Here is a 19397-nt window from a genome sequence, read left to right as displayed (position 1 = left end):
AGAGTAGGACATTTTAAGCAGAAAAGGGGTTGATGAGTTGTGATTTTGCTGAAAACTATCAGATGTGTTGGGAGAATCTAGGGCGCATGCACAGAAGGGAAACTCGTGGGAAGACTATTGTGCTATTATGAGAGAATACTGATGGCGCCTGGCACAGGGCTGTAGCATGGAAGTGATAGCAATGTCCCATTTCTAGGGATGCAGTCATGTGCTTTTACTGATGGAAAATTCAAAAAATGCAGCAATTATTTTATTTGTTGTAAAAAATAAAAGAGCCAGACCTGGTGGCACTCACGTAGACATATACAATCTTAGCTACTTGGGAGGCTCAGATGTGGAGGATCACAAGTTTAGGATAGCCTATGCAAAAAAAAAAGATTGGATCTGAACTCAATAAACAACAGGCATTGTGGTACGCACCTGTCATCCCAGCAACATGGAAAATTTTAATCAGATGGCTGAGTCCAGGCCAGAGAGATCAAATAGTAAGAACCTACCTGGAAAATAATGAAAGCCAAAAGTTCTGAGGGGCATGGCTCAATGGCAGAGCCCTTTCTGACAAGACACTAGGTTTAACCCCTAGGATCACCAAATAACATAAAAGGAGAGGAAAAATGTATTTATAATCTCATAGCTGATACTTTAAACAGAATTAAAAATTATATTGTAAACAGACATCAGAAGATATGTGATTTTTCATATGAACTATGTTCATTAAATTTGTTTTTACAAAAGTGCTACAGATACAGGTATCTGCACGTACACACACACACACACACACACACACACACACACACACACACACACACACACACACACACACACACCTGAGTTACAAAATAGATTCACTGCACCATCTAGTGGTAGTACCAATCTCAATCTATAGCAGAATACATAAAGGTTCAGTCATTTGCATAAAATGCTGAAATATATAAAGAAACTCTCTATGGAAAGAGGGTAGTTGATCAAACAAGTATGACTAGAGATTAGACAAAAGATATCCATGCTCAAGTCCTCTTCAGCATAAACATGTCCTTTATTCTTTAAACAGATCCATAAATTAAGGTTTTTCTTTCCAGTCTCATTTCTTTCATTTGTTAATGTATTCACATGCATATTAAATGCATTCTATACACATTTTGCATATCAAGTCCCATACTAGAGCTATATACTGAATATAGGGAAGCCTCTGAGAAAGTCTGTATCTTTAAGGAGTAGACTTGGTATGGTGTTGGGGGAGGAATATACCTATAAAAATTTTATCATATAATACAATCATCAAAATACAGCACAGCAAAATTCAAAGACTGATGGCAAGTAATAAATTTAGTTTCAGTGAAGATGTCCCAGGACAGGTGATAATTCTAGTGTTTTGTTTTCCATCATCCACCAAGTTCCCATCTCCTCTCATGATAAAGGCATATTGAGTTGATCCATTTGCATCTAAATATTCAATGCAAGGTCGCCAGATTGAAGTGTCTAGAAATGTCATGTTCACAACCTGTCTGCTTCACTCATCACTCGTCTCAGGAGCAGCTTCCAAAAGATGGGGGCAGGGGGTGGGGTAAGAATGCTTGATTTCAAATGCAGAACCGGTCACTCTCTTGTTGAGTTCTGTAACTTCTTGTCAAGTTATATAACTTGACTATTACCATGCTTCTCATTTATATAATATGACTATCACAGCTCCTAATTCATAAGACTAAGGCAATGAGGTAATCGTTGTTATACCTCCGGCAGAGGCAAATGAGCCCTTGCTAAGTGTTACTAGTTATAGTCATCAATCTTCTATGTTTTCCATTATCAGGGCCTTTCTTCTCTGCACTTGAAGGGGAGGTTGACCTAACTGATTGACATCTGAAATTGCCCTAAAGCACTTAGATTTCAAATCAAGTTGATATTTACATAAAGGTGGCATGAGAATTTTAGATGTATGTTCTGTTCTAGCCATGTTCTAGCCATGTCTTCTCTGCCTTTGAACTCTATTAACTCTGTGTGTGTGTGTGTGTGTGTGTGTGTGTGTGTGTGTGTGTGTGTGTGTGTGTGTGTGTGTGTTTGTGTGTGTGATGGTCCTGGGGCTTGATTCAATGCCATATGCTCTTTTAGTCTTGCTCTATTATTTCTTCTCATAGCTGGCACTCTACCACTTGAACCACATTTCCATTGTCCTGAACACTGTTTATTTTCATATCTTTTCAGCCTTTTAAACGTTGAATTAAATTATGACTTTTTTTCTCCCAGGAGAGGTTATTATCCATTTTTGTATCTTCTGCTTGAATTTCTATTATTGAGTCACCTTGGAAGCACAGCACATTTCAGTAGAACTAGGTATTCTGTATATATTTTAGCAAGAGACAACAAAGTTTAAGCATCTATCAGTTGTCTTTGTTATCGGCCTACAGAAAAAGAATTCGGCCTATTTTTTCTTCAATTCTTTTGTACTAGAAAAGTAAAAGGCAAAAAAGTAAAAGTACCAGTTTCATACTTTATCTACCTGTATTCTGAGAACTAAATGTTTGTTTTACTCTTTAAGTATTTAATTTTCCTATTCTAAATAATGTGACAATTTCCTCAGAGCAATGTCTAAGATTATTTAATCAATGTGCATAATAGGTTTGACCAAGGTATTACTAAGGACACTTCTGAAAGAGGACTCACCCAGAAATAAAATAAAATTATAAAAAATAAAATGTATAAGGATTGATCCTTTAAGGATTCTGTCCAAGGAAACCAAGAACCTTTAACTAACATTTCTCAGATTTCATCTTTGAAGTATTTAGGCCCAAATTCTTCTGTGTGGATCTGACCGTGTGCTGTCATGCATAGACGTGAGCAAATCAGTCTTTCAAACCCTCAGCTTCTTTTACTGGTGGAATCCAAGGGTGGAATCAAAATGAGACACTGAAAAGGGAGAGGCTGCCTGCAATTTCCTCATTTCTTTCGTAAACTCATTAACTGAGAGAGGATGTTCCATTTTTCCTTCCCACAGGACCTGATTGGGGATCTGAAAGAACAACTTTCTTCTCACTTCAAAGAAGTTATGGTGGGCCTCATGTACCCACCCCCATCTTACGATGCTCACGAACTCTGGCATGCCATGAAGGTAGTGATCTAACCCAAAACACCTGTCACCTGCACACACTGCTAAGCCAATAGGGAGAAGTCTGTCTTTGGATGCTTCTTATTTGTATGGCTGGGGAAGATAAGAAAGATGACTTACACCACTATATGCCTGGGAAAATGAGGTGGCCCAGTGAGGTGTTGTAAGGAAACTCAGTTGTGAGAAACAGAGACGCCACCTGGACTCTCATCTCAAAGACCAGCAACCCAAATGCAGCTAGCACAAAGCTTCTATAGGCCAAAACTGCACCACGTGTGTGGAATCAAACCCAACAAAAGCGTTGTACATGAGCGAAGCAAACCAGATGAGCACAATTAAACCTAATAGAAAAGCAAACCATCCAGGGAAACAATCAGGGGAAATCAAGAGCTAATTATCTAGGGGAAGCATAGAACCAGTCTCCTTACTTCGTTGTAGTCTTGTTAGGAAGAATGCATCTCCAGAGTTCTGTGGCTTAGATTAGCTCATTCTTTGGTTGTACAAAAATCAAATGTACTAAGCCATCTCCAAGTGAGATTTAAACAAACAAACAAAATAGCTCCCAATGTTACTCATATTTGAGTGCTCTCCTTGGTATACACTTTTATGTTGAAAGGGATTTTTAAAAATCTTGTGTTTGAAAGTTATATGGAAGGATTTGATTCTGAATCCAACTAAGACACTGAATTAGAGACAAAATAAAAATCAAATTTGCATTATTTTATGACCTTTAGATAATCCTTTACAACTACTGCTTGTGCTTCAAATCTTTGCTTCTGATAGGTTAGAATTACACTTTTTTGCAGAAAAGTGATTTCCATGAGACAAATTGACTACAGGTTTGTTACAGACTTTGTTTCTGGATATGTGGGGAAAACAGTCATACTCCTTTCAAATGCTGGCCTTGACCGTGTGTACAACTGTTGAAGTCATTCTAACATGGCACATGCTAATGGTCAGATTACTGTACTCTGTAAACAGAGTGTGGCAAGAATAAGCAAAAGATAACCAATCAACCAATCCAATCAGTAAGCAAACCAACATAGATGTTCATCATCATAGCTAGCTGTGGTATAAATTCATACAAATTGCGACAAATCACTTTATTTAATGCTGCATGCCAACTCCAAATTTTTACCAAAATATCTTTCTGCCATTGTGACCAATATGTATAAGATCATATGTCACTGATAATTTTATATCAATATTTCCTAAAATGGTCAAGACTCCTGCAGCTTTCCTGAATGTAAGCATGAAAAGGTGTTTTGACATTAAAATCACCGTCACAGTGGACACATTCAGATGCATATGGTTGGTGCTTAGTCCAAAAGTGTAGAGCAATTGTACAAAAGCCTACACTTAGGAAAACACAGGGACAGGTTCCCAAAAGTCCTTGGGCAATTATAAGGCCTGGAGTCAAACATTCTGCTTGCTTCTGTTAAACAGAAGAACAGAGTTTCCCCTTGTTAGTATTACCCTCAGGGGGGAATCAAACAATTAGGACATAGCATAGCTACAGTTAAATTGAATCTTTTTTTACACATTCCCATATACATATATATATATGTTATTGTAAAAAATAGTGTACAGAGGGGTTACAGTTTCATGAGTAAAGTAATGAGTACATTTCCTATCGAGCACTGTTACCTCCTCCTTTGTTTTTCCCCTACCATCCATTCCCTCCCCACCTCCCCACTCCTCCCTCCCCACCCCCAAATTGTAAAGTTCATTTTCAACATAGTGTCTTGTATATCTAATCTCATTGTTACAATGGGTCAACCTGTATCCTTATTTAGGCATTTTGTTCTTTCCCTTCCCCTCCCCAAATTATAAAAATGTATACACAAGATGCAGGGCACCGACATCAAATAGTGAAAACAGGGGTTATACCATGGAGGAAGAACATTAAAAAGAAATAACAGTCATGTAGTATGTTATAAATACAATAGCAAGAAAGATAAAACCATTGTGTCCCTGTCTTGGGATTCATTTCACTTAGCATCATCTTATATGGTCATATGTACATAGATTTTGGTCTTTTCTGTTTGTCCTAGACATATACCAGTTATTGCAAATAAGGGAAACCATGGGACCTATGTTTCTCTGTGTCTGGTCTACTTAATATAATTTTTTCCAAGTCTTTCCATTTCCTAACAAATAGGGCGATGTCATTCTTTCTGATGGAGGCATAGAATTCCATTGTGTATATACACACACACACACACACACACACACACACACATATATATATATATATATATATACATGCCACATTTTCTTGATCCATTTATCTACTGAGGGGCATCTGGGTTGGTTCCATAACTTAGTCAACACATTCTCTTCTTCCTTTCTGCTCTGCTACCTCTGAGGACAGCAGGAATGTTTTGTTGCTATATGGTAGCTCAGTTAAACTTTCCTTCCACATAGAAATGGCCTTTGTGTCTCTCTGTCTTTGTCTTTCCAGGGAGCAGGCACTGATGAGAATTGCCTCATCGATATTTTAGCTTCCAGGACAAATGGAGAAATTTACCAGATGCGAGAAGCCTATTGTTTGCGTAAGAATATATGGAGATAAGCATATATTATACCTAAGTATTTTTTGTATTTGTTCCTTGTATTTTTAACACAGAAGAATAGTCCAGTTTATGTATTTTTGAAGGATTCTAAGTCATGCTCACATTGGAAATATGACTCACTGGATTAGAATAGCAGTTTCTAATGCCCAAGGGCGCAGAAGGGAGGAAGGCTGAAGAGATGTTAGTTGAATAGTACATTGAGATAAGAGGAGTCAGTTCTCATATTAATATGACCAGAGTTGACAGTAATACTTCACATATCTCAAAAGACCCGGCCGAGGGGATTGTGAATGAATTTACCATTAAAAGATGACAAAAGGTGATCATTATACTCATTACTCATATTTGATCATTATACAATGTACCCATGGTTGAATGCATCATAAATACATGAGATTATTATGTATCTATCATAAAAACAAGAGTAATAGAAACAAGAATATTTAAAAAGAAAAATAGGACTTACTCAAGACCAATTAACTCATTAAGTAAAATTAATGATTAGCAAACAAAAAATCAAATGATTTCCTAGAAAAATCAAGCATTTTCCCCCAGGATGTAATTATAAGTAGCTACGCAGAAAATGTTTTCACTATGACAAGAAAACAGCCAGAACCTGGATGTAAGGGGATTTTATCTCTTTCCCAGGAGATTCCAGGAATACAGACAAAGTATAATCATTGTTCAACAAATTCTAGCAACATAATGTTCACTGTCTATAAATCTCCTAATACCTGCAATCCACCCAAGAAGTTAGGTTTTTACACAGTTAAGAAGGGTAACTGTCTTCATTTTCTAAGAAAAGTCAATGCCTTAAGTCCCATTCCATTGTGTATTATGCAATATCCACACGATGACCTGAAACAAGACTTTTCCAAGGGAGGTGAAGTAAGATGCTTCTCTTAAAATATCCCAATGAGATGAAGCACTTGGGGAAAATGCTCAGGTGGGCAGCACACTATATAAACCGAGAAATTAGAGAGGTTTTCTCAAATTTGGAATGTAGTTAAGTTTGGGTTTTTTTTAAGACAATGAGCCCTTTGACAAAATTACAACTAACTCACAGATTCCTTTGGAAGATAGTTTGTTGACTAAAAAGACTTTAACATGGCAATTGTATTGCCTATGCTTTATATTCATTACCGTGGAGAAGGGCATCAACTCAGTCAAAGCACAAGGGTACATGGATCTATAATAAACCACACTCTTGTCACTGATAGTTCATGCCAGCCTCGGCAGGAAAGCCCATAAGGCTCTTGTCTCCAGTTGATCACCACAATAGCCAGAAGTAGATTGAGGGAAGGGGCAACATTGTCCAAAAAGAAATGTACCCTTTCCCTGACTTATTTAAGTATAACCCCTATGTACCTCACCTCTATAATAGCAATATTTTTTAAGCCAGAACAATAACTCAAGTGCTAGAGCACTAGCCTTGAGCACAAAAGCTCAGGGACAGTGTTCAGATCCTGAGATCAAGGCCCAGGACTGGCACCAAAAAAATTAATAAAAATAAAATACAATAAAACCATACTCTAAATGTGGATATTTCCTTGTCCAGAATACAGCTCTAACCTGCAAGAAGACATTTATTCTGAGACCTCGGGACATTTCAGAGATACCCTGATGAACTTGGTCCAGGTGAGATATTGAAAAATTCATACTGCTCTTGTGCTATTAAAAGAATAGGCATACAACATTTCAAAAAGTAAGACAGAAGACGAGTATATTATAATTCATTATTTTTCATAGTAATATTTACTACCCATCAGCCAGATTAAAAAAATCAACTAGAATCTTATCTTTGATAGGGAGATAAATATGAATGTGCACCCAGCTCTTCTAAAACATAAGGTTTACCAGACTTTAACTAATTGTAAATATATGCATAAAAATTTAGCTATCCTGTGAAAATTTAAAAATTAAGATGTTACAATTGTAATTTTTGATTCAAAATAGAAATTATTCTCATTTGTTAAGCCATTCAAATCTATGAGATTTTGTTTGTGGCATACGACTAACTTTTCTACACAGCTATATACGTACTATATGATTCATCACTTAAAAGCTCTTTAAATGTTCTTACAAGCACTGTAGAGATGAAGAAACAAAGAAAAATATAAGATTCTACCTCTCAATGGTCTTACAAAAAGACAGAATTTAATTGAATCCTATAGACTCTTGGTTTCTTGGTGAAGGCATCAGATCTCTCTGCTCTGTATTAAAAATTCTGTTATACTATGGAATTACCAATGATGAACTTCCTTGGAATTAAAATTATATTCTGTCATTTGCTTTACTAAATCATATATAATTATTGTTACACAATTGCCATTTCTTAAAAGCATCTCATATGTAAACATTGTGATAAGGATACTATGAAAAGGTCTGATTATCTTTTGTTTTATATATAATTTTATATGCCTGCCTGTCACGCTATTTAGCAAAGGTATTCAGGAATACGAAACAAAAGTGAGTCAATGTTCAGCTCTTAACTACTCAAAGAGAACAGAGAAGCTCACAGAGCAAGCAATGTTTCTTTTTGTATGGTTTTTATTTGAGGCAGTATCTCACAATGAGACCTATGCTGGTCTTGAACTTATTATTCTCCTGCTTCAACCATCTGAGAGTTGGATAACATGCATGTACTACCAATCAGGAAAATGTATTCAAGGCAGGAATTTTTTGTTTGATTTTCTTTTGGGTGGGTGTGGAAATGTATCTGAAATGAAATAAATATGTCCACGTCTACAGCCTTTCCTAACTAACTGAGTATAAAACACTACTGAGTCATTAACGAAGAATTTCGTTAGACAGTTGCACAAAAGAATGTGGAAAGAAAGCAGAAACAGAATCCTTTTTGGTGGGAATTCAGTGAAAGATTGGTATCCAGGATAGAGACTCTGCAAGAGGAGTCAAGAAAGAGAATCGTAAGACCCAGAGCCCCACACTCCTGGCTGATGAACTAGAATAGCCAGACAAAAACAGTTAAACAATCATCATGCATCCTTCCTTTCTTTTCCTGCACCACTCTAGTGCCAGCTATCTCCAAGAGGTTTTAAGCTAAGTGTTTCTGTGGTTACTCTTCACAAACCCTGAGAGGTCCTTCTTCTCCCTTGTTGGAAGTGATGCTGGGGTTTCCTAACTCCTTGAGGACTCTATTTTTGCTGCTCAGTTTGGGCAAGTGTACAGAGACCTACCAGATTGTTTGCCTTTCAATTGTAGGCCCTTGGATTTAACCTTCTTGAGACCCAAAATGTTGCTTTGTAAATTAAAATTCTAAACCCTTTCTGTCCACTCCTTTCCAGTACAAATTTTCTATAATCTTTCCGTTGTTACAACCATGTCTTCTGCTTCCCTGTGCATCCTGACATGCAGAATCAAAGGAAAGACTATGCATGGCTTTCATCATTTTAGCCTTCTTAAAATACAGACACACCCCTCCTGTGAATTAATAAAGACTGTGGGAATTAGAGCATAGGAGCTTTAAGGTACCCATGAATTGCGAGATGTTTAAAAATATCATTATTCTATTTTCTAGGAGGAGAGATCTTGCACTTAATCTACACAGGGTTTTCTGCCAGAAATATTTCTAATAAGGAAATAACTGAGCTGGAACACATCTTTCTTGAAAACGAATGCCAGTCATTAAACTGGCTCACAGCATTTCCTGTGAGCTTTCACCACACTAGATTTGTGGAGGGTCTAATTATCTGTCAGATAATGAAAAATTAGGCACTTGGAGATTAATTAATCAATGTGGATAAATTACACTGGAGATGATAAATGTTTCCTCAAAGAGAAAGAATAGAAGCTGCCCAGGTGGTAGCTGGTTCCTCAGCCTGGCCTTCAGTACTCCCTGGAGGATCATTTCTCAAACCCATAGGGTGAGGTCTTCGGGATGCTAAGGGCATCATCTTTGTAATCACCCCTTCCCAATGTATTGACTCAACTATTTTCTGATGAATTTGACTTCCATTCATTTGTTCCAGTCACATTTGTATCTTATCCTTACTTGGATGCCATATCCATTGGTGTCATTTCTCTGGTTTGATACCAAGTAAACCCACCAGGCTGCTAACTCAGGCTCCTTAACATAAAATGCAAGCTTGACTCTGTTTTTCTGGAAAAAGTTGACATTCTTTTAATCCACCATCTGCTTAAAATACTCCTGGCAATTCTCTGCCAAGGAAAGCCATCAGAGGGACTTTGTTTCAGGCTGAACTCCAAGAACATTATCATTTTAAATAATATTTCTCAATTGTAAGAGAAATTTTTAGTAAGAAAGTTCTACATAAATTATAATAAGAAACTATTAGTAGTAGTAGCAGTTTTATTTTTTATTAGTTACGAAAGCTCAACTGTTTCTCACAAACTTTGCAAGGATAGCATTCATTACCTTAGCTACATAGTCAGACTGAAGATCACTAAAACCGGCAAAGCCCCCCAGAAGTCTTCCACATCTGTTCATCGATCTTTGAAGTTAATTCTTTACTTTTCCAAAGAGCATTTCGTGAACACTTACAATGTTCCAAGCATGGCTTTAAACAATTGAAAATGATCATTAAACAAAAGGGACAAATATCCCAGACCTTATCAAACTCGTATCAAGGTTAGTGTGGACTTTTAATCTGAAATCTAGTAAATAAGCACATAATATAGAATTTTGAAGGTGATAAAATATGGCAAAGCAGGGTACTCAGAGACAGGCATGTGGGGACTGGGCAGAGTGGCGGGTTGTAAGATTATATAGATTGTTCTATATAATTATATAGAATAGTTTCTATATAGATTATATAGAATAGTTCTCTCTGTAAAGATGAGTTTTGAGAAAAGACACAAATAAAAGAGTGAGCCAACCAATCAATAGATAGGATTCAGGCAATGTATTAAGTTAGAAACAAGTCTAAAGCAAGAAAGTACACAACAGGAATTAGGAATAACAAGGAGGCCAATTGGTGCCACCTGAACAAGCAAAAGAAATGTACTCCTACAGTAGGTAAATGGACACAGAGATGAAGTTGTCTAAGAGCCAATTTCTCAATCTGGAACAGAAAAAGAATTGGAGATTCTATCCATGCTACTTAGTGACTGAAATAAACATAAGAAAGTTCAAGGGATGGTCCCCTGTCTAGACTAGCTATGTCACTGAATTCACAGCAATGTGGCCATTTGCAGAGTCTTAAAAAAGATACAGTGTGGAAGAAGCCTTGGTAACCACTCCCTCATCATAATTTAAAGAAAAGCTTTCCTATAATAATTAATCTTGATTGTAACCTTGATGGGAAAAGGGTAAGAGATTAGTAAATCACACCTCTGGGTATGTATATTTAAGGGTATTTCTAGAGAGCATTAATTTTGGGGGAAAAGTTATCTTGAATGTGGGTTTCAGTTTGATGGAAAAGAAGATACTGCACAGAGAACTGGAAAAATAGAAAGTACCTTGAATTTTCCGGTTTGTCACTGTTGCAAGAAAAATTAAAGAATTATATCAACTCCCACCTTTTAAAACCTATTATTAGTATTTCCTGACTTATTTAAGAAATACTCTTATTCCAAATACAGACAGAATTTTTTCAGGAATAACCAGTGTGTGGTGGTTCTGGAATAGTTATCCCAATAATCCCAGTGGGGTAGTATCAATTAAGAACATTTCAAAGGAACATTCTGCTTATTTTTTCAGGGAACCAGGGAGGAAGGATACACAAACCCTGCAATGGCTTCTCAGGATGCAATGGTAACTAGAATTAGCTCTGTGCCTGATTATCAGGACCTTTGTTAGATTGCTTTGAGCTGATTCTGATGCTGCTTCATGACTGTGTGGTATTCCAGGTCCTGTGGGAAGCCTGTCAGCAGAAGACAGGGGAGCACAAAACCATGCTACAGATGATCCTGTGCAACAAGAGCTATCAGCAGCTGTGGCTAGGTAATTAGGGATTCAACTGCTTTGTGGCCACTTAACCAATTAGATAACAAAACGTTACAGGTGGGCTAGAAAGCAAAGGAAGAAATGTTACATCAAAATAAATCAGTTATCACGAAGACATGTAGTGTAACTTATGTTCATAAAAACACATCAAATGATAGAACTAATGGGAGGGGTGGAGGTCCTCATAAGTTTGTTTTTCCAGTAACTGAATTCTAGTCTCTTCAAACACTGACTCTTTAAATAACAATGATCACTGTTTGTGAGACACCATACCACTTCCTACTCTGTGGGTCATAGGTTGTCTTAAAAAGTGATGAGGGCATGTAGTTACTCAACCCACAATGAATCAAAGCCATGGTGACTGTTGCCCTTTAATTCTGCCATACTGGCCTCAGAGGTGAACTCCTTTGTTTAACTTTCTTGAAATACGTGCACCTCTCTTTCCCCCTTATTTTTTGAAAAGCTTTTTATGTGAAAGAAGTCGTTAACATTATTTTTAAGGTCAGGCATGGTAACGCACCTCTGTGATTCCCAACACCGGAGAAGCTGAGACTCAATTGAAACTCAATTGAAAGCCAACCTACATTACAAAGCAAGAACCTTCTCCCTTCTCTACCCCCCACCAAACAAAATTTGTTTTAAATGGCCTCCCTGGTTCCAATCCTGCTTCTATACCCATATAAAGGTTACTTACATATGAGATTATACTTATATGTCAATTCCAGATAATAAGTATAAAATAATATAAAAATGAGGTGCCTCATTGTCTCTAATTTGCTGCAAAAATGGGTGAAAACTAAAGTCTTCCTAGGAGAAAGCCAGACAAATAATTTCCTGAAATAAAGACGCATAATTCTCAGCTGTTAAACTCTATTCTTTACAGATTTTTATGTCTGTTTTGTTTATTATCACTAGGAGGATTTCTTACGCTTGACTTTCATATTTAAACATCAGTAGACAATTTGTTGTTTTTCTAAGTTGTGTGTGTGTGTGTGTATGTGTGTGTATCCTAAACAAAAGATGCACAAATACTGACTAGCCATGCTTTTCTCCTCAATTTAAGTCAGCAGTAAATGACTGAGCCCCACTAAGGGTAGACATTGTTCCCTGGCAGAAGAGCAAAAGCAAGTCTTTGAGTCCAAATTTATTCCAACTCTACTTAAATTGTATTTGTTTAGAAGGATAGATGATCACACAACTGATAATAGTATTTTCAGTTATTTGAAAGATAACTTTTTTATCTCTACTGAGTATGGTAAGCTAATTGATACTTATGTTTTAAATTATTACATTCGTAAAAAAATATTTCCTTTTAAATGTATCATGTGTTGAAGTTTTCCAGGAATTTCAAAATATCTCTGGGCAAGACTTAGTAGATGCCATTAATGATTGTTATGATGGATACTTTCAAGAACTGCTAGTGGCAATTGGTAAGTTGTAATTTATAGGCTATACAGTAACCTTTTATTTCACAATGAATGCTAACTGGTTTCATGTGCATTAAAGGTAAATGAATAAATGCTTTATTGAGTCATTTTTCCCTGAACACCATCATATAAGAGCGCTGTAAGCTCTTTACAAGGAAAGTCTGTCAGCAAGTGATACAAAGCACCAAACTGACAACTAATGATTTTTTAATCTTTTTTATTATCTTTAAATAGTTGTTCAAAGGAGTTGGCAGTCAACAAATTGGTTTATGAATACAATGAGCCTTGATCCATGTCACCTCTTTCAATATTCTTATCCACGCCTCCCTCCCTGCCCCTTCCCTTACTTTTATTAACTGTGTAGGATATGTATATATATATATATATGTATATATATATATATATGCATATATCTACATATTCTCCTGCTCTTCTCTTCATAAATAAATAAATTGGCATATCTCCTTAAAAACTGGTTCATCTTTTATGCTAGGATACACAGAATTTTCAGATGCCATCTATCAGGAACTAAAGTTCTCACACAAGGTTGTTCTTTGACATTCATTCGCTGACTTCATTCTTGGATAAATGCTAGCAAGGGGGCACTATGATGTCTTTCTTGTCTTTAAGAAGCAAAGGGATTGTTGGCTTAGGCTCTTTGTTTTTGTTACTATCTCTAATAAATTTACCTTTAGGAATAAATCCCACTATACAAAAGAGATTTACCATGCTGTTATTTATTAGTGATTTGGCAGGCTATTCTGAAACAGGCATACCTCCTCTCCTTCCTAACACATTCCTGTAGAGAGAAAAGAGCTGGTAGTCATTCATAAACATTACTGGAAACCACATGGGCTTTACTTTGTGCTATGATTTCCAGCACACCTTGCAGATATTATGAAGAGTCTTACTGAAATATTCCTACTGAAACATTCCTATAGTTGGTACTTAACAGCAATCACCTAGAAAGATACTTGTTAAATAAGTGAATATTGTGATTTTCTATTCACAAACATACATGGGCATGGGAGTTTAGAAATAGCAAATCTAGTTATCTAGTAAAGGAGTTTTGATCAGCAGTTCCATAAATATATAAATATATTTTGATGGTTTTCACGAAACCCTTAAAACAGTACACAAAATATGAAGATTGATGTCTTTGTATTTTTCTACAGGGCCTGCTTTTCTTTGTAATTAAAAACATATGAGAAAGCTGAATTTATGGTCTCATAAATTTAAAAAGTTCCTTGAGATTATTGATGATGACTTTATTTTGCTTGAAGTTATAGTCTCTCCTACATTACTAATTCATTTAGGAATCTCTTTAGTTATCCAAGTAAGAACTACCAAAGATCTATAATCATTGAGGACAATTTTTGAGCAGGTTCAAGGCTATTCAAAGCCATAGCAGGTTTGCATCGATGACATCTAAAGCTGGCCTAAGACTTGCCATGATCATTATAATTTCTCTTTAAAATATTTTGGGTCTACTAGCAAATCTATTAAGGACCTGAGACTCTTAAGGATGAACTGTGCCGAGAATAACCAGCTAGAATTCATATGAATGCAAAGCATTCCGAAGGATGAAGTGCAGGTCTGTGTTACCTAAATCCCTCAATAATAAAAACTAATCATCCATGATGATCCAGATCTCCTTGAAGCACTGTTAAATTTTCAGTTGAAGAAATAAATTTGCCTCCACCAGGCTAACTGAAGGAGCTAAGAGTTCTAAGAGGTAGGGATGGATGGAATGAAAATATAAGAGAATCATTATTAATGTTGCTTTATATTTTCCAGCAGAGTACAGTGTAGCTATTATTCTAAGTGTTGAAGTTATAATACAATGGAAAGGTGGTATTAGAGTCAAAGAAGTGTTGTGTTTGTTTCTCAAAATCTCGAGAAATTGTGTCTTATCACTCAACTGTCTTCTCTATGGTTTTTCCTAGTTCTCTGCATCCGAGACAAACCAGCCTACTTTGCTTATAGATTACATAGTGCAATTCACGTAAGTAAGACCCACATCACTTAAAATTTTTTCCAAGGACCAATTTTACTTCTATCATTTCAATATTGATTCTAATTTCTTAACTTTTATGAACATACATGCTTTTCAAAGAAAACAAATCCAAGCGGATAAACAGTGTTAAACACCAAACTTACAATTCATCAAATAAAAATAGCCATTGGATTTTGCATCAAATTTATGTACTTAAGGTGTATATTTCTTTGGGGTATCTATCTTTCACACACTTCTCAATACTTACAGATACTGATCAATCAAATACTTTTGTATCATTTTCAAAGCATCATGCTAAACCAAGGACAAGCACATGCCACGGAGCAGAAGAAAGTCTCATTAAAACAAACAAACAAATCCTGCCACACTTTTCAAGGTCGAAAATGCAAAGCAATTCAAAGTGTTACTTTTTGAGATACTGGAAAATAGTAAACTCTAAAGCCATTTTTGCAATTGAATGGAAACATTTCTCATGCTTCACTGTGATCTTCAGTTACATGGTTTCTGAAGGAATTATTTCTATGAGAACAACTTACCCATGATGTACATGAACATAGTAGAAAAATGAAAGGTTTCTGTAGGTCAGTATACATATGCCATAACCTTGAAAAATGAAGAAAAACTAAAATGGTCAAATAGTACCATTGATGTAGTATTCAATGAGTTTTATCTTCAAAGTTATTTTTAATTTATTATAGCATATGAATTATATAAAACATTAAAAACATTATGATGTTTTATACATGTATATTCAGTACTCCTAGTAAATTGTACAGGCCAATCTCTTGAAATTAAATACCTGCATGCTGGGAAAATATGCTAGCATACAAATATATTTGATCATATGTTGTGTGTACACGGAGTGTCTTTATGTATAATAAGCTATAAAATCACAGAATGATCCATATTTCAGGAGAATGATCCATATTTCATAGTCTTTTCTTTGATTCTATTTTCAAGGAGCAAAGATTGGTTTGATTAAACATTAATTTATTTGAAATAGCATATCAGATACTGCCATCAGATAATTTCAACAACTTCTTTCCTCAAAGAACCAACTTCCATGACAGAATAAAACTATTTGCTTGTGAAAGACCCTGAAAAAGCAATCATAATTCCAGCTATGAACAAACTCAAGGCTACTTATTCCAAGGACAAATAAAATTTATCCTTATTATGTGTGTGTTAAGCGGAAAGAGGGAAAGTTCATGTGTTCACAACTTATTTGGAGGAAAGTAGAGAGTTAAATTCTCAGTCACAGTAATCTTCAATCAAAGTCATCACAATTTTTATGTATAAGGCCTTTGACTATGAAATATTCATCCAAGTTCTTTTCACTTCCCCTTAAGCCTTTCATCCAAGGCACTTTAAATGATCTACAGTTCAAAACAGAAAGCTTGGTTAGATCATTCATTTGTTCATCACCTCAAATTATTCAAAAGTGCTTTGGTTCTAAAATATTCAGACATCAAAAACTAGATTCTACTTGCTGGCCACCAGATGTCACCAGGATTCCATTTGCAAAGTAATAAACACCTGACGCAGACATTTCTGAATGACATACATACACCCATACTGACTTCTGTATGTTACAATATTTGAACTTGAATCAACAACTGTTTGGAATTTTGATTTTCCACCATTTTTCCATAGTGAGACTGCAAAATGAAAATGTGATCACTGTCATAGATGTATGTAGTGTTTGTCTCCATTCAGTATTTGTTCCCACAGGGAAGAATGTTTACCTAGGATCAGATTTGTGATGAAAGAGACAGTATGAAGACTGAGGAGTGTAGAGAAAAGAGAGATCACTGCCGAGTCAGGGAGAAATGAGGAGGGTCAGAATGGAGGCTGTAACTGAAGATTCAGTGTGAGAACACCATGAGGTGGGGGGCGGGGGGGAGGCAGGTGTCACATCTGATCTGAGAGCTTCATACACAGTGATGTCACACTGAGCCTGGCAGGTAGAAGGGCAGATCTCTATAATGAGAAAAAGGAGGTCACTCCATTTTGGGACAGGCTGACTTGAGGGATTAGTTCTGACTTTCTTGCTTTTCTGTCTCTTTTAGGATTTTGGTTTCCATAATAAAACTGTAATCAGGATTCTAATTGCCAGAAGTGAAATAGACCTGCTGACCATAAGGAAGAGATACAAAGAGAGATATGGAAAATCACTGTTTCATGATATCAAAGTAAGTCTGTGTGTGATTTAACTCACATTCTATGCTTCATGAAACGGGCATAGGATTGTTAATCTGAATGCTCACATGTGAGAATCTAAAATGTAAAATATTTCAGTAAGGTTGATCTACTTTAATAACTCAGGTAACATTTCATGTATCAATAGGTGCAATCTAGGAAGCACTGCTACCTCAATGATGCAAGTCTCTAGCTCTCTGGTGTAAGCAAAATCATTAATGCACTTATGCCAAATAGTAATCCATATCATTGTGCTTCAAGAGTTACATATGACCTGGACCAGAAAAATATGTAAAAAGGATTTATATACCAGTCCAACTCTCCTCTTGTACAGTCATAACCAAGTAACATCAACTAGTAATTGGAAGACATATTGTCAATTTACTTTTGAAACTCCACATTGATTTTAAATAATTATAATAATAGTAAATTATAAAATAAATAATATAAATATAATACAAATATATTACTTATTAGATACAATTTATATTATATAATATAGACTGTATTTTATATAATTATAATTATATTAGTGTGTCATATAAATATATGAATAATAAATAAAACAAATAAATGCTTATATAGATATTTATAATTTTTATATTATGCTATATAATATATAACATAACATATAATACATGATAGAATACATAAATGTTATATGTTGTATATTCTATATATTTATACTATATGTTTATAATATAAAACTTATATATAATATAAATATAAATTACAACTTAGATAAAATCATAGTAATAAGGCACCTCTTTATAAATTAAAGAGATTCCATTTTAATGCAAGTTATTTATATACATTAGAGCTGCATCAACTGTACATAAATTGCATAATAATGATTATAATAACCATGATATATTTGTTTCAATGACTTTCATTTAGAATAATTCTTAGATCTTTAGATTAAAGTAGAAAAATAATTCAAGAAAAGCTAAGGGTTCATGGATTTTCTATACTGCAATTCAGAAGAATTAGGATTCTTTTCTAGAAACACTATGAGATTTTGAGTATATTGTGGTCTCTTTTTTCAGAATTTTGCCTCAGGGCATTATGAGAAAGCACTGCTTGCCATCTGTGCTGGTGATGTGGAGGATTATTAAAATAAGGAGAAGGAAAAGTCTGGAGGATCCTGAACTCTTCTTTATAGACACACCAAAATAAACATTTTCTGTCAGATGTTTGCTCCTATTAGCACAGTAATAAAACTGCACAATTATATTTTTCTTCTCTCTTTAAAATTATTTCATGTCATAAAATCTATTTCTGATACATATCCTGGATTTGTATTTGTTATTCATTTATTAATTGAACAAGATGGAACAATAAGGAAAAAATTGTGTTGGAATAGGTTTTATTTAAAAGTGAATCATCAATTCCCCACAGCAAGAAAGTCTGCTCAAGATTGTCCTTCACATGATTTGGGAAATCTATGGAAGATGCGCTGTGTGACATCCTGCTTGGAGGAATTTTATAAACACTTATACAAATACAATAAAGCTAAAAGAAAATATATAAAACACAAAATGTACTTATTAACATTTCAAGAGTCTTCAATGCAAAATTAGGAATGAATTATGTTGTGTGTATGTGTGTGTGTTGGCTGTACTTAGAACCTTTGTGTTAAAGGAAATTTCACTACTTTTTGCTTGTTAGCCATGAGCCTTGAACTTAGAGCCTGGGCACGGTCCCTGAGCTCTTTTGTTCAAGGGGAACACTCTTCCACTTTGAGACATAGCTCTACTTCCTAGCTACTTTTTAAATAGCACTTAATCAAATACTAAAAAAAGCCATTCTTGTTGATTTTCCACTTCTTTAACATCAACTTAACTGACTTTAGGAAGTTATATGCATTGGGCCATCATTGGAATCAAGTCCCTTCTCTCCCAAGATGCAGCAAATGAGGAGGGAAAAATGAAAAACTACAGAGATCACATATTGGGAAAAGCCTAATTCTACATGGATTGCCAGAGGCAGAGTGTCCACATCTAACACTGAGGACTCCCAATATAAGCAAATAACCACTAACACCAAGATCCAGAGGATGTGGTGGTAAGTTAAGCCAGGCCAGTCACCACGTCATGATGAACCATGAAGATAACCGAAGTGCTGTCAGTAGCCTATAGTCTAGTCTTTGGGA

The 19397-nt window shown here is 35.5% G+C and overlaps 1 protein-coding gene across 1 annotated transcript in view; it reads left to right on the top strand.

Annotated features, from left to right (window-relative positions):
• Anxa10 (annexin A10) overlaps positions 1 to 18360 on the top strand; it is a 39323-nt gene extending 20963 nt beyond the window's left edge. Inside the window, exons 4-12 of the mRNA XM_042699940.1 lie at positions 2990 to 3103; positions 5565 to 5655; positions 7235 to 7314; positions 11357 to 11410; positions 11506 to 11599; positions 12937 to 13032; positions 14976 to 15034; positions 17116 to 17238; positions 18292 to 18360. Of these exons, the coding sequence (XP_042555874.1) occupies positions 2990 to 3103; positions 5565 to 5655; positions 7235 to 7314; positions 11357 to 11410; positions 11506 to 11599; positions 12937 to 13032; positions 14976 to 15034; positions 17116 to 17238; positions 18292 to 18360 (780 nt within the window). The remainder of the gene's footprint in view (positions 1 to 2989; positions 3104 to 5564; positions 5656 to 7234; positions 7315 to 11356; positions 11411 to 11505; positions 11600 to 12936; positions 13033 to 14975; positions 15035 to 17115; positions 17239 to 18291) is intronic.
• The last annotated feature ends 1037 nt before the right edge of the window (positions 18361 to 19397 follow it).

The sequence above is a fragment of the Dipodomys spectabilis genome, unplaced genomic scaffold (assembly GCF_019054845.1).
Source record: "Dipodomys spectabilis isolate Male_0828 unplaced genomic scaffold, ASM1905484v1 ptg000009l, whole genome shotgun sequence".
Lineage (NCBI taxonomy): Eukaryota > Metazoa > Chordata > Mammalia > Rodentia > Heteromyidae > Dipodomys > Dipodomys spectabilis.
Note: the sequence above shows the minus strand (reverse complement) of the source record. Positions and strands in the feature narration are given on the sequence as shown.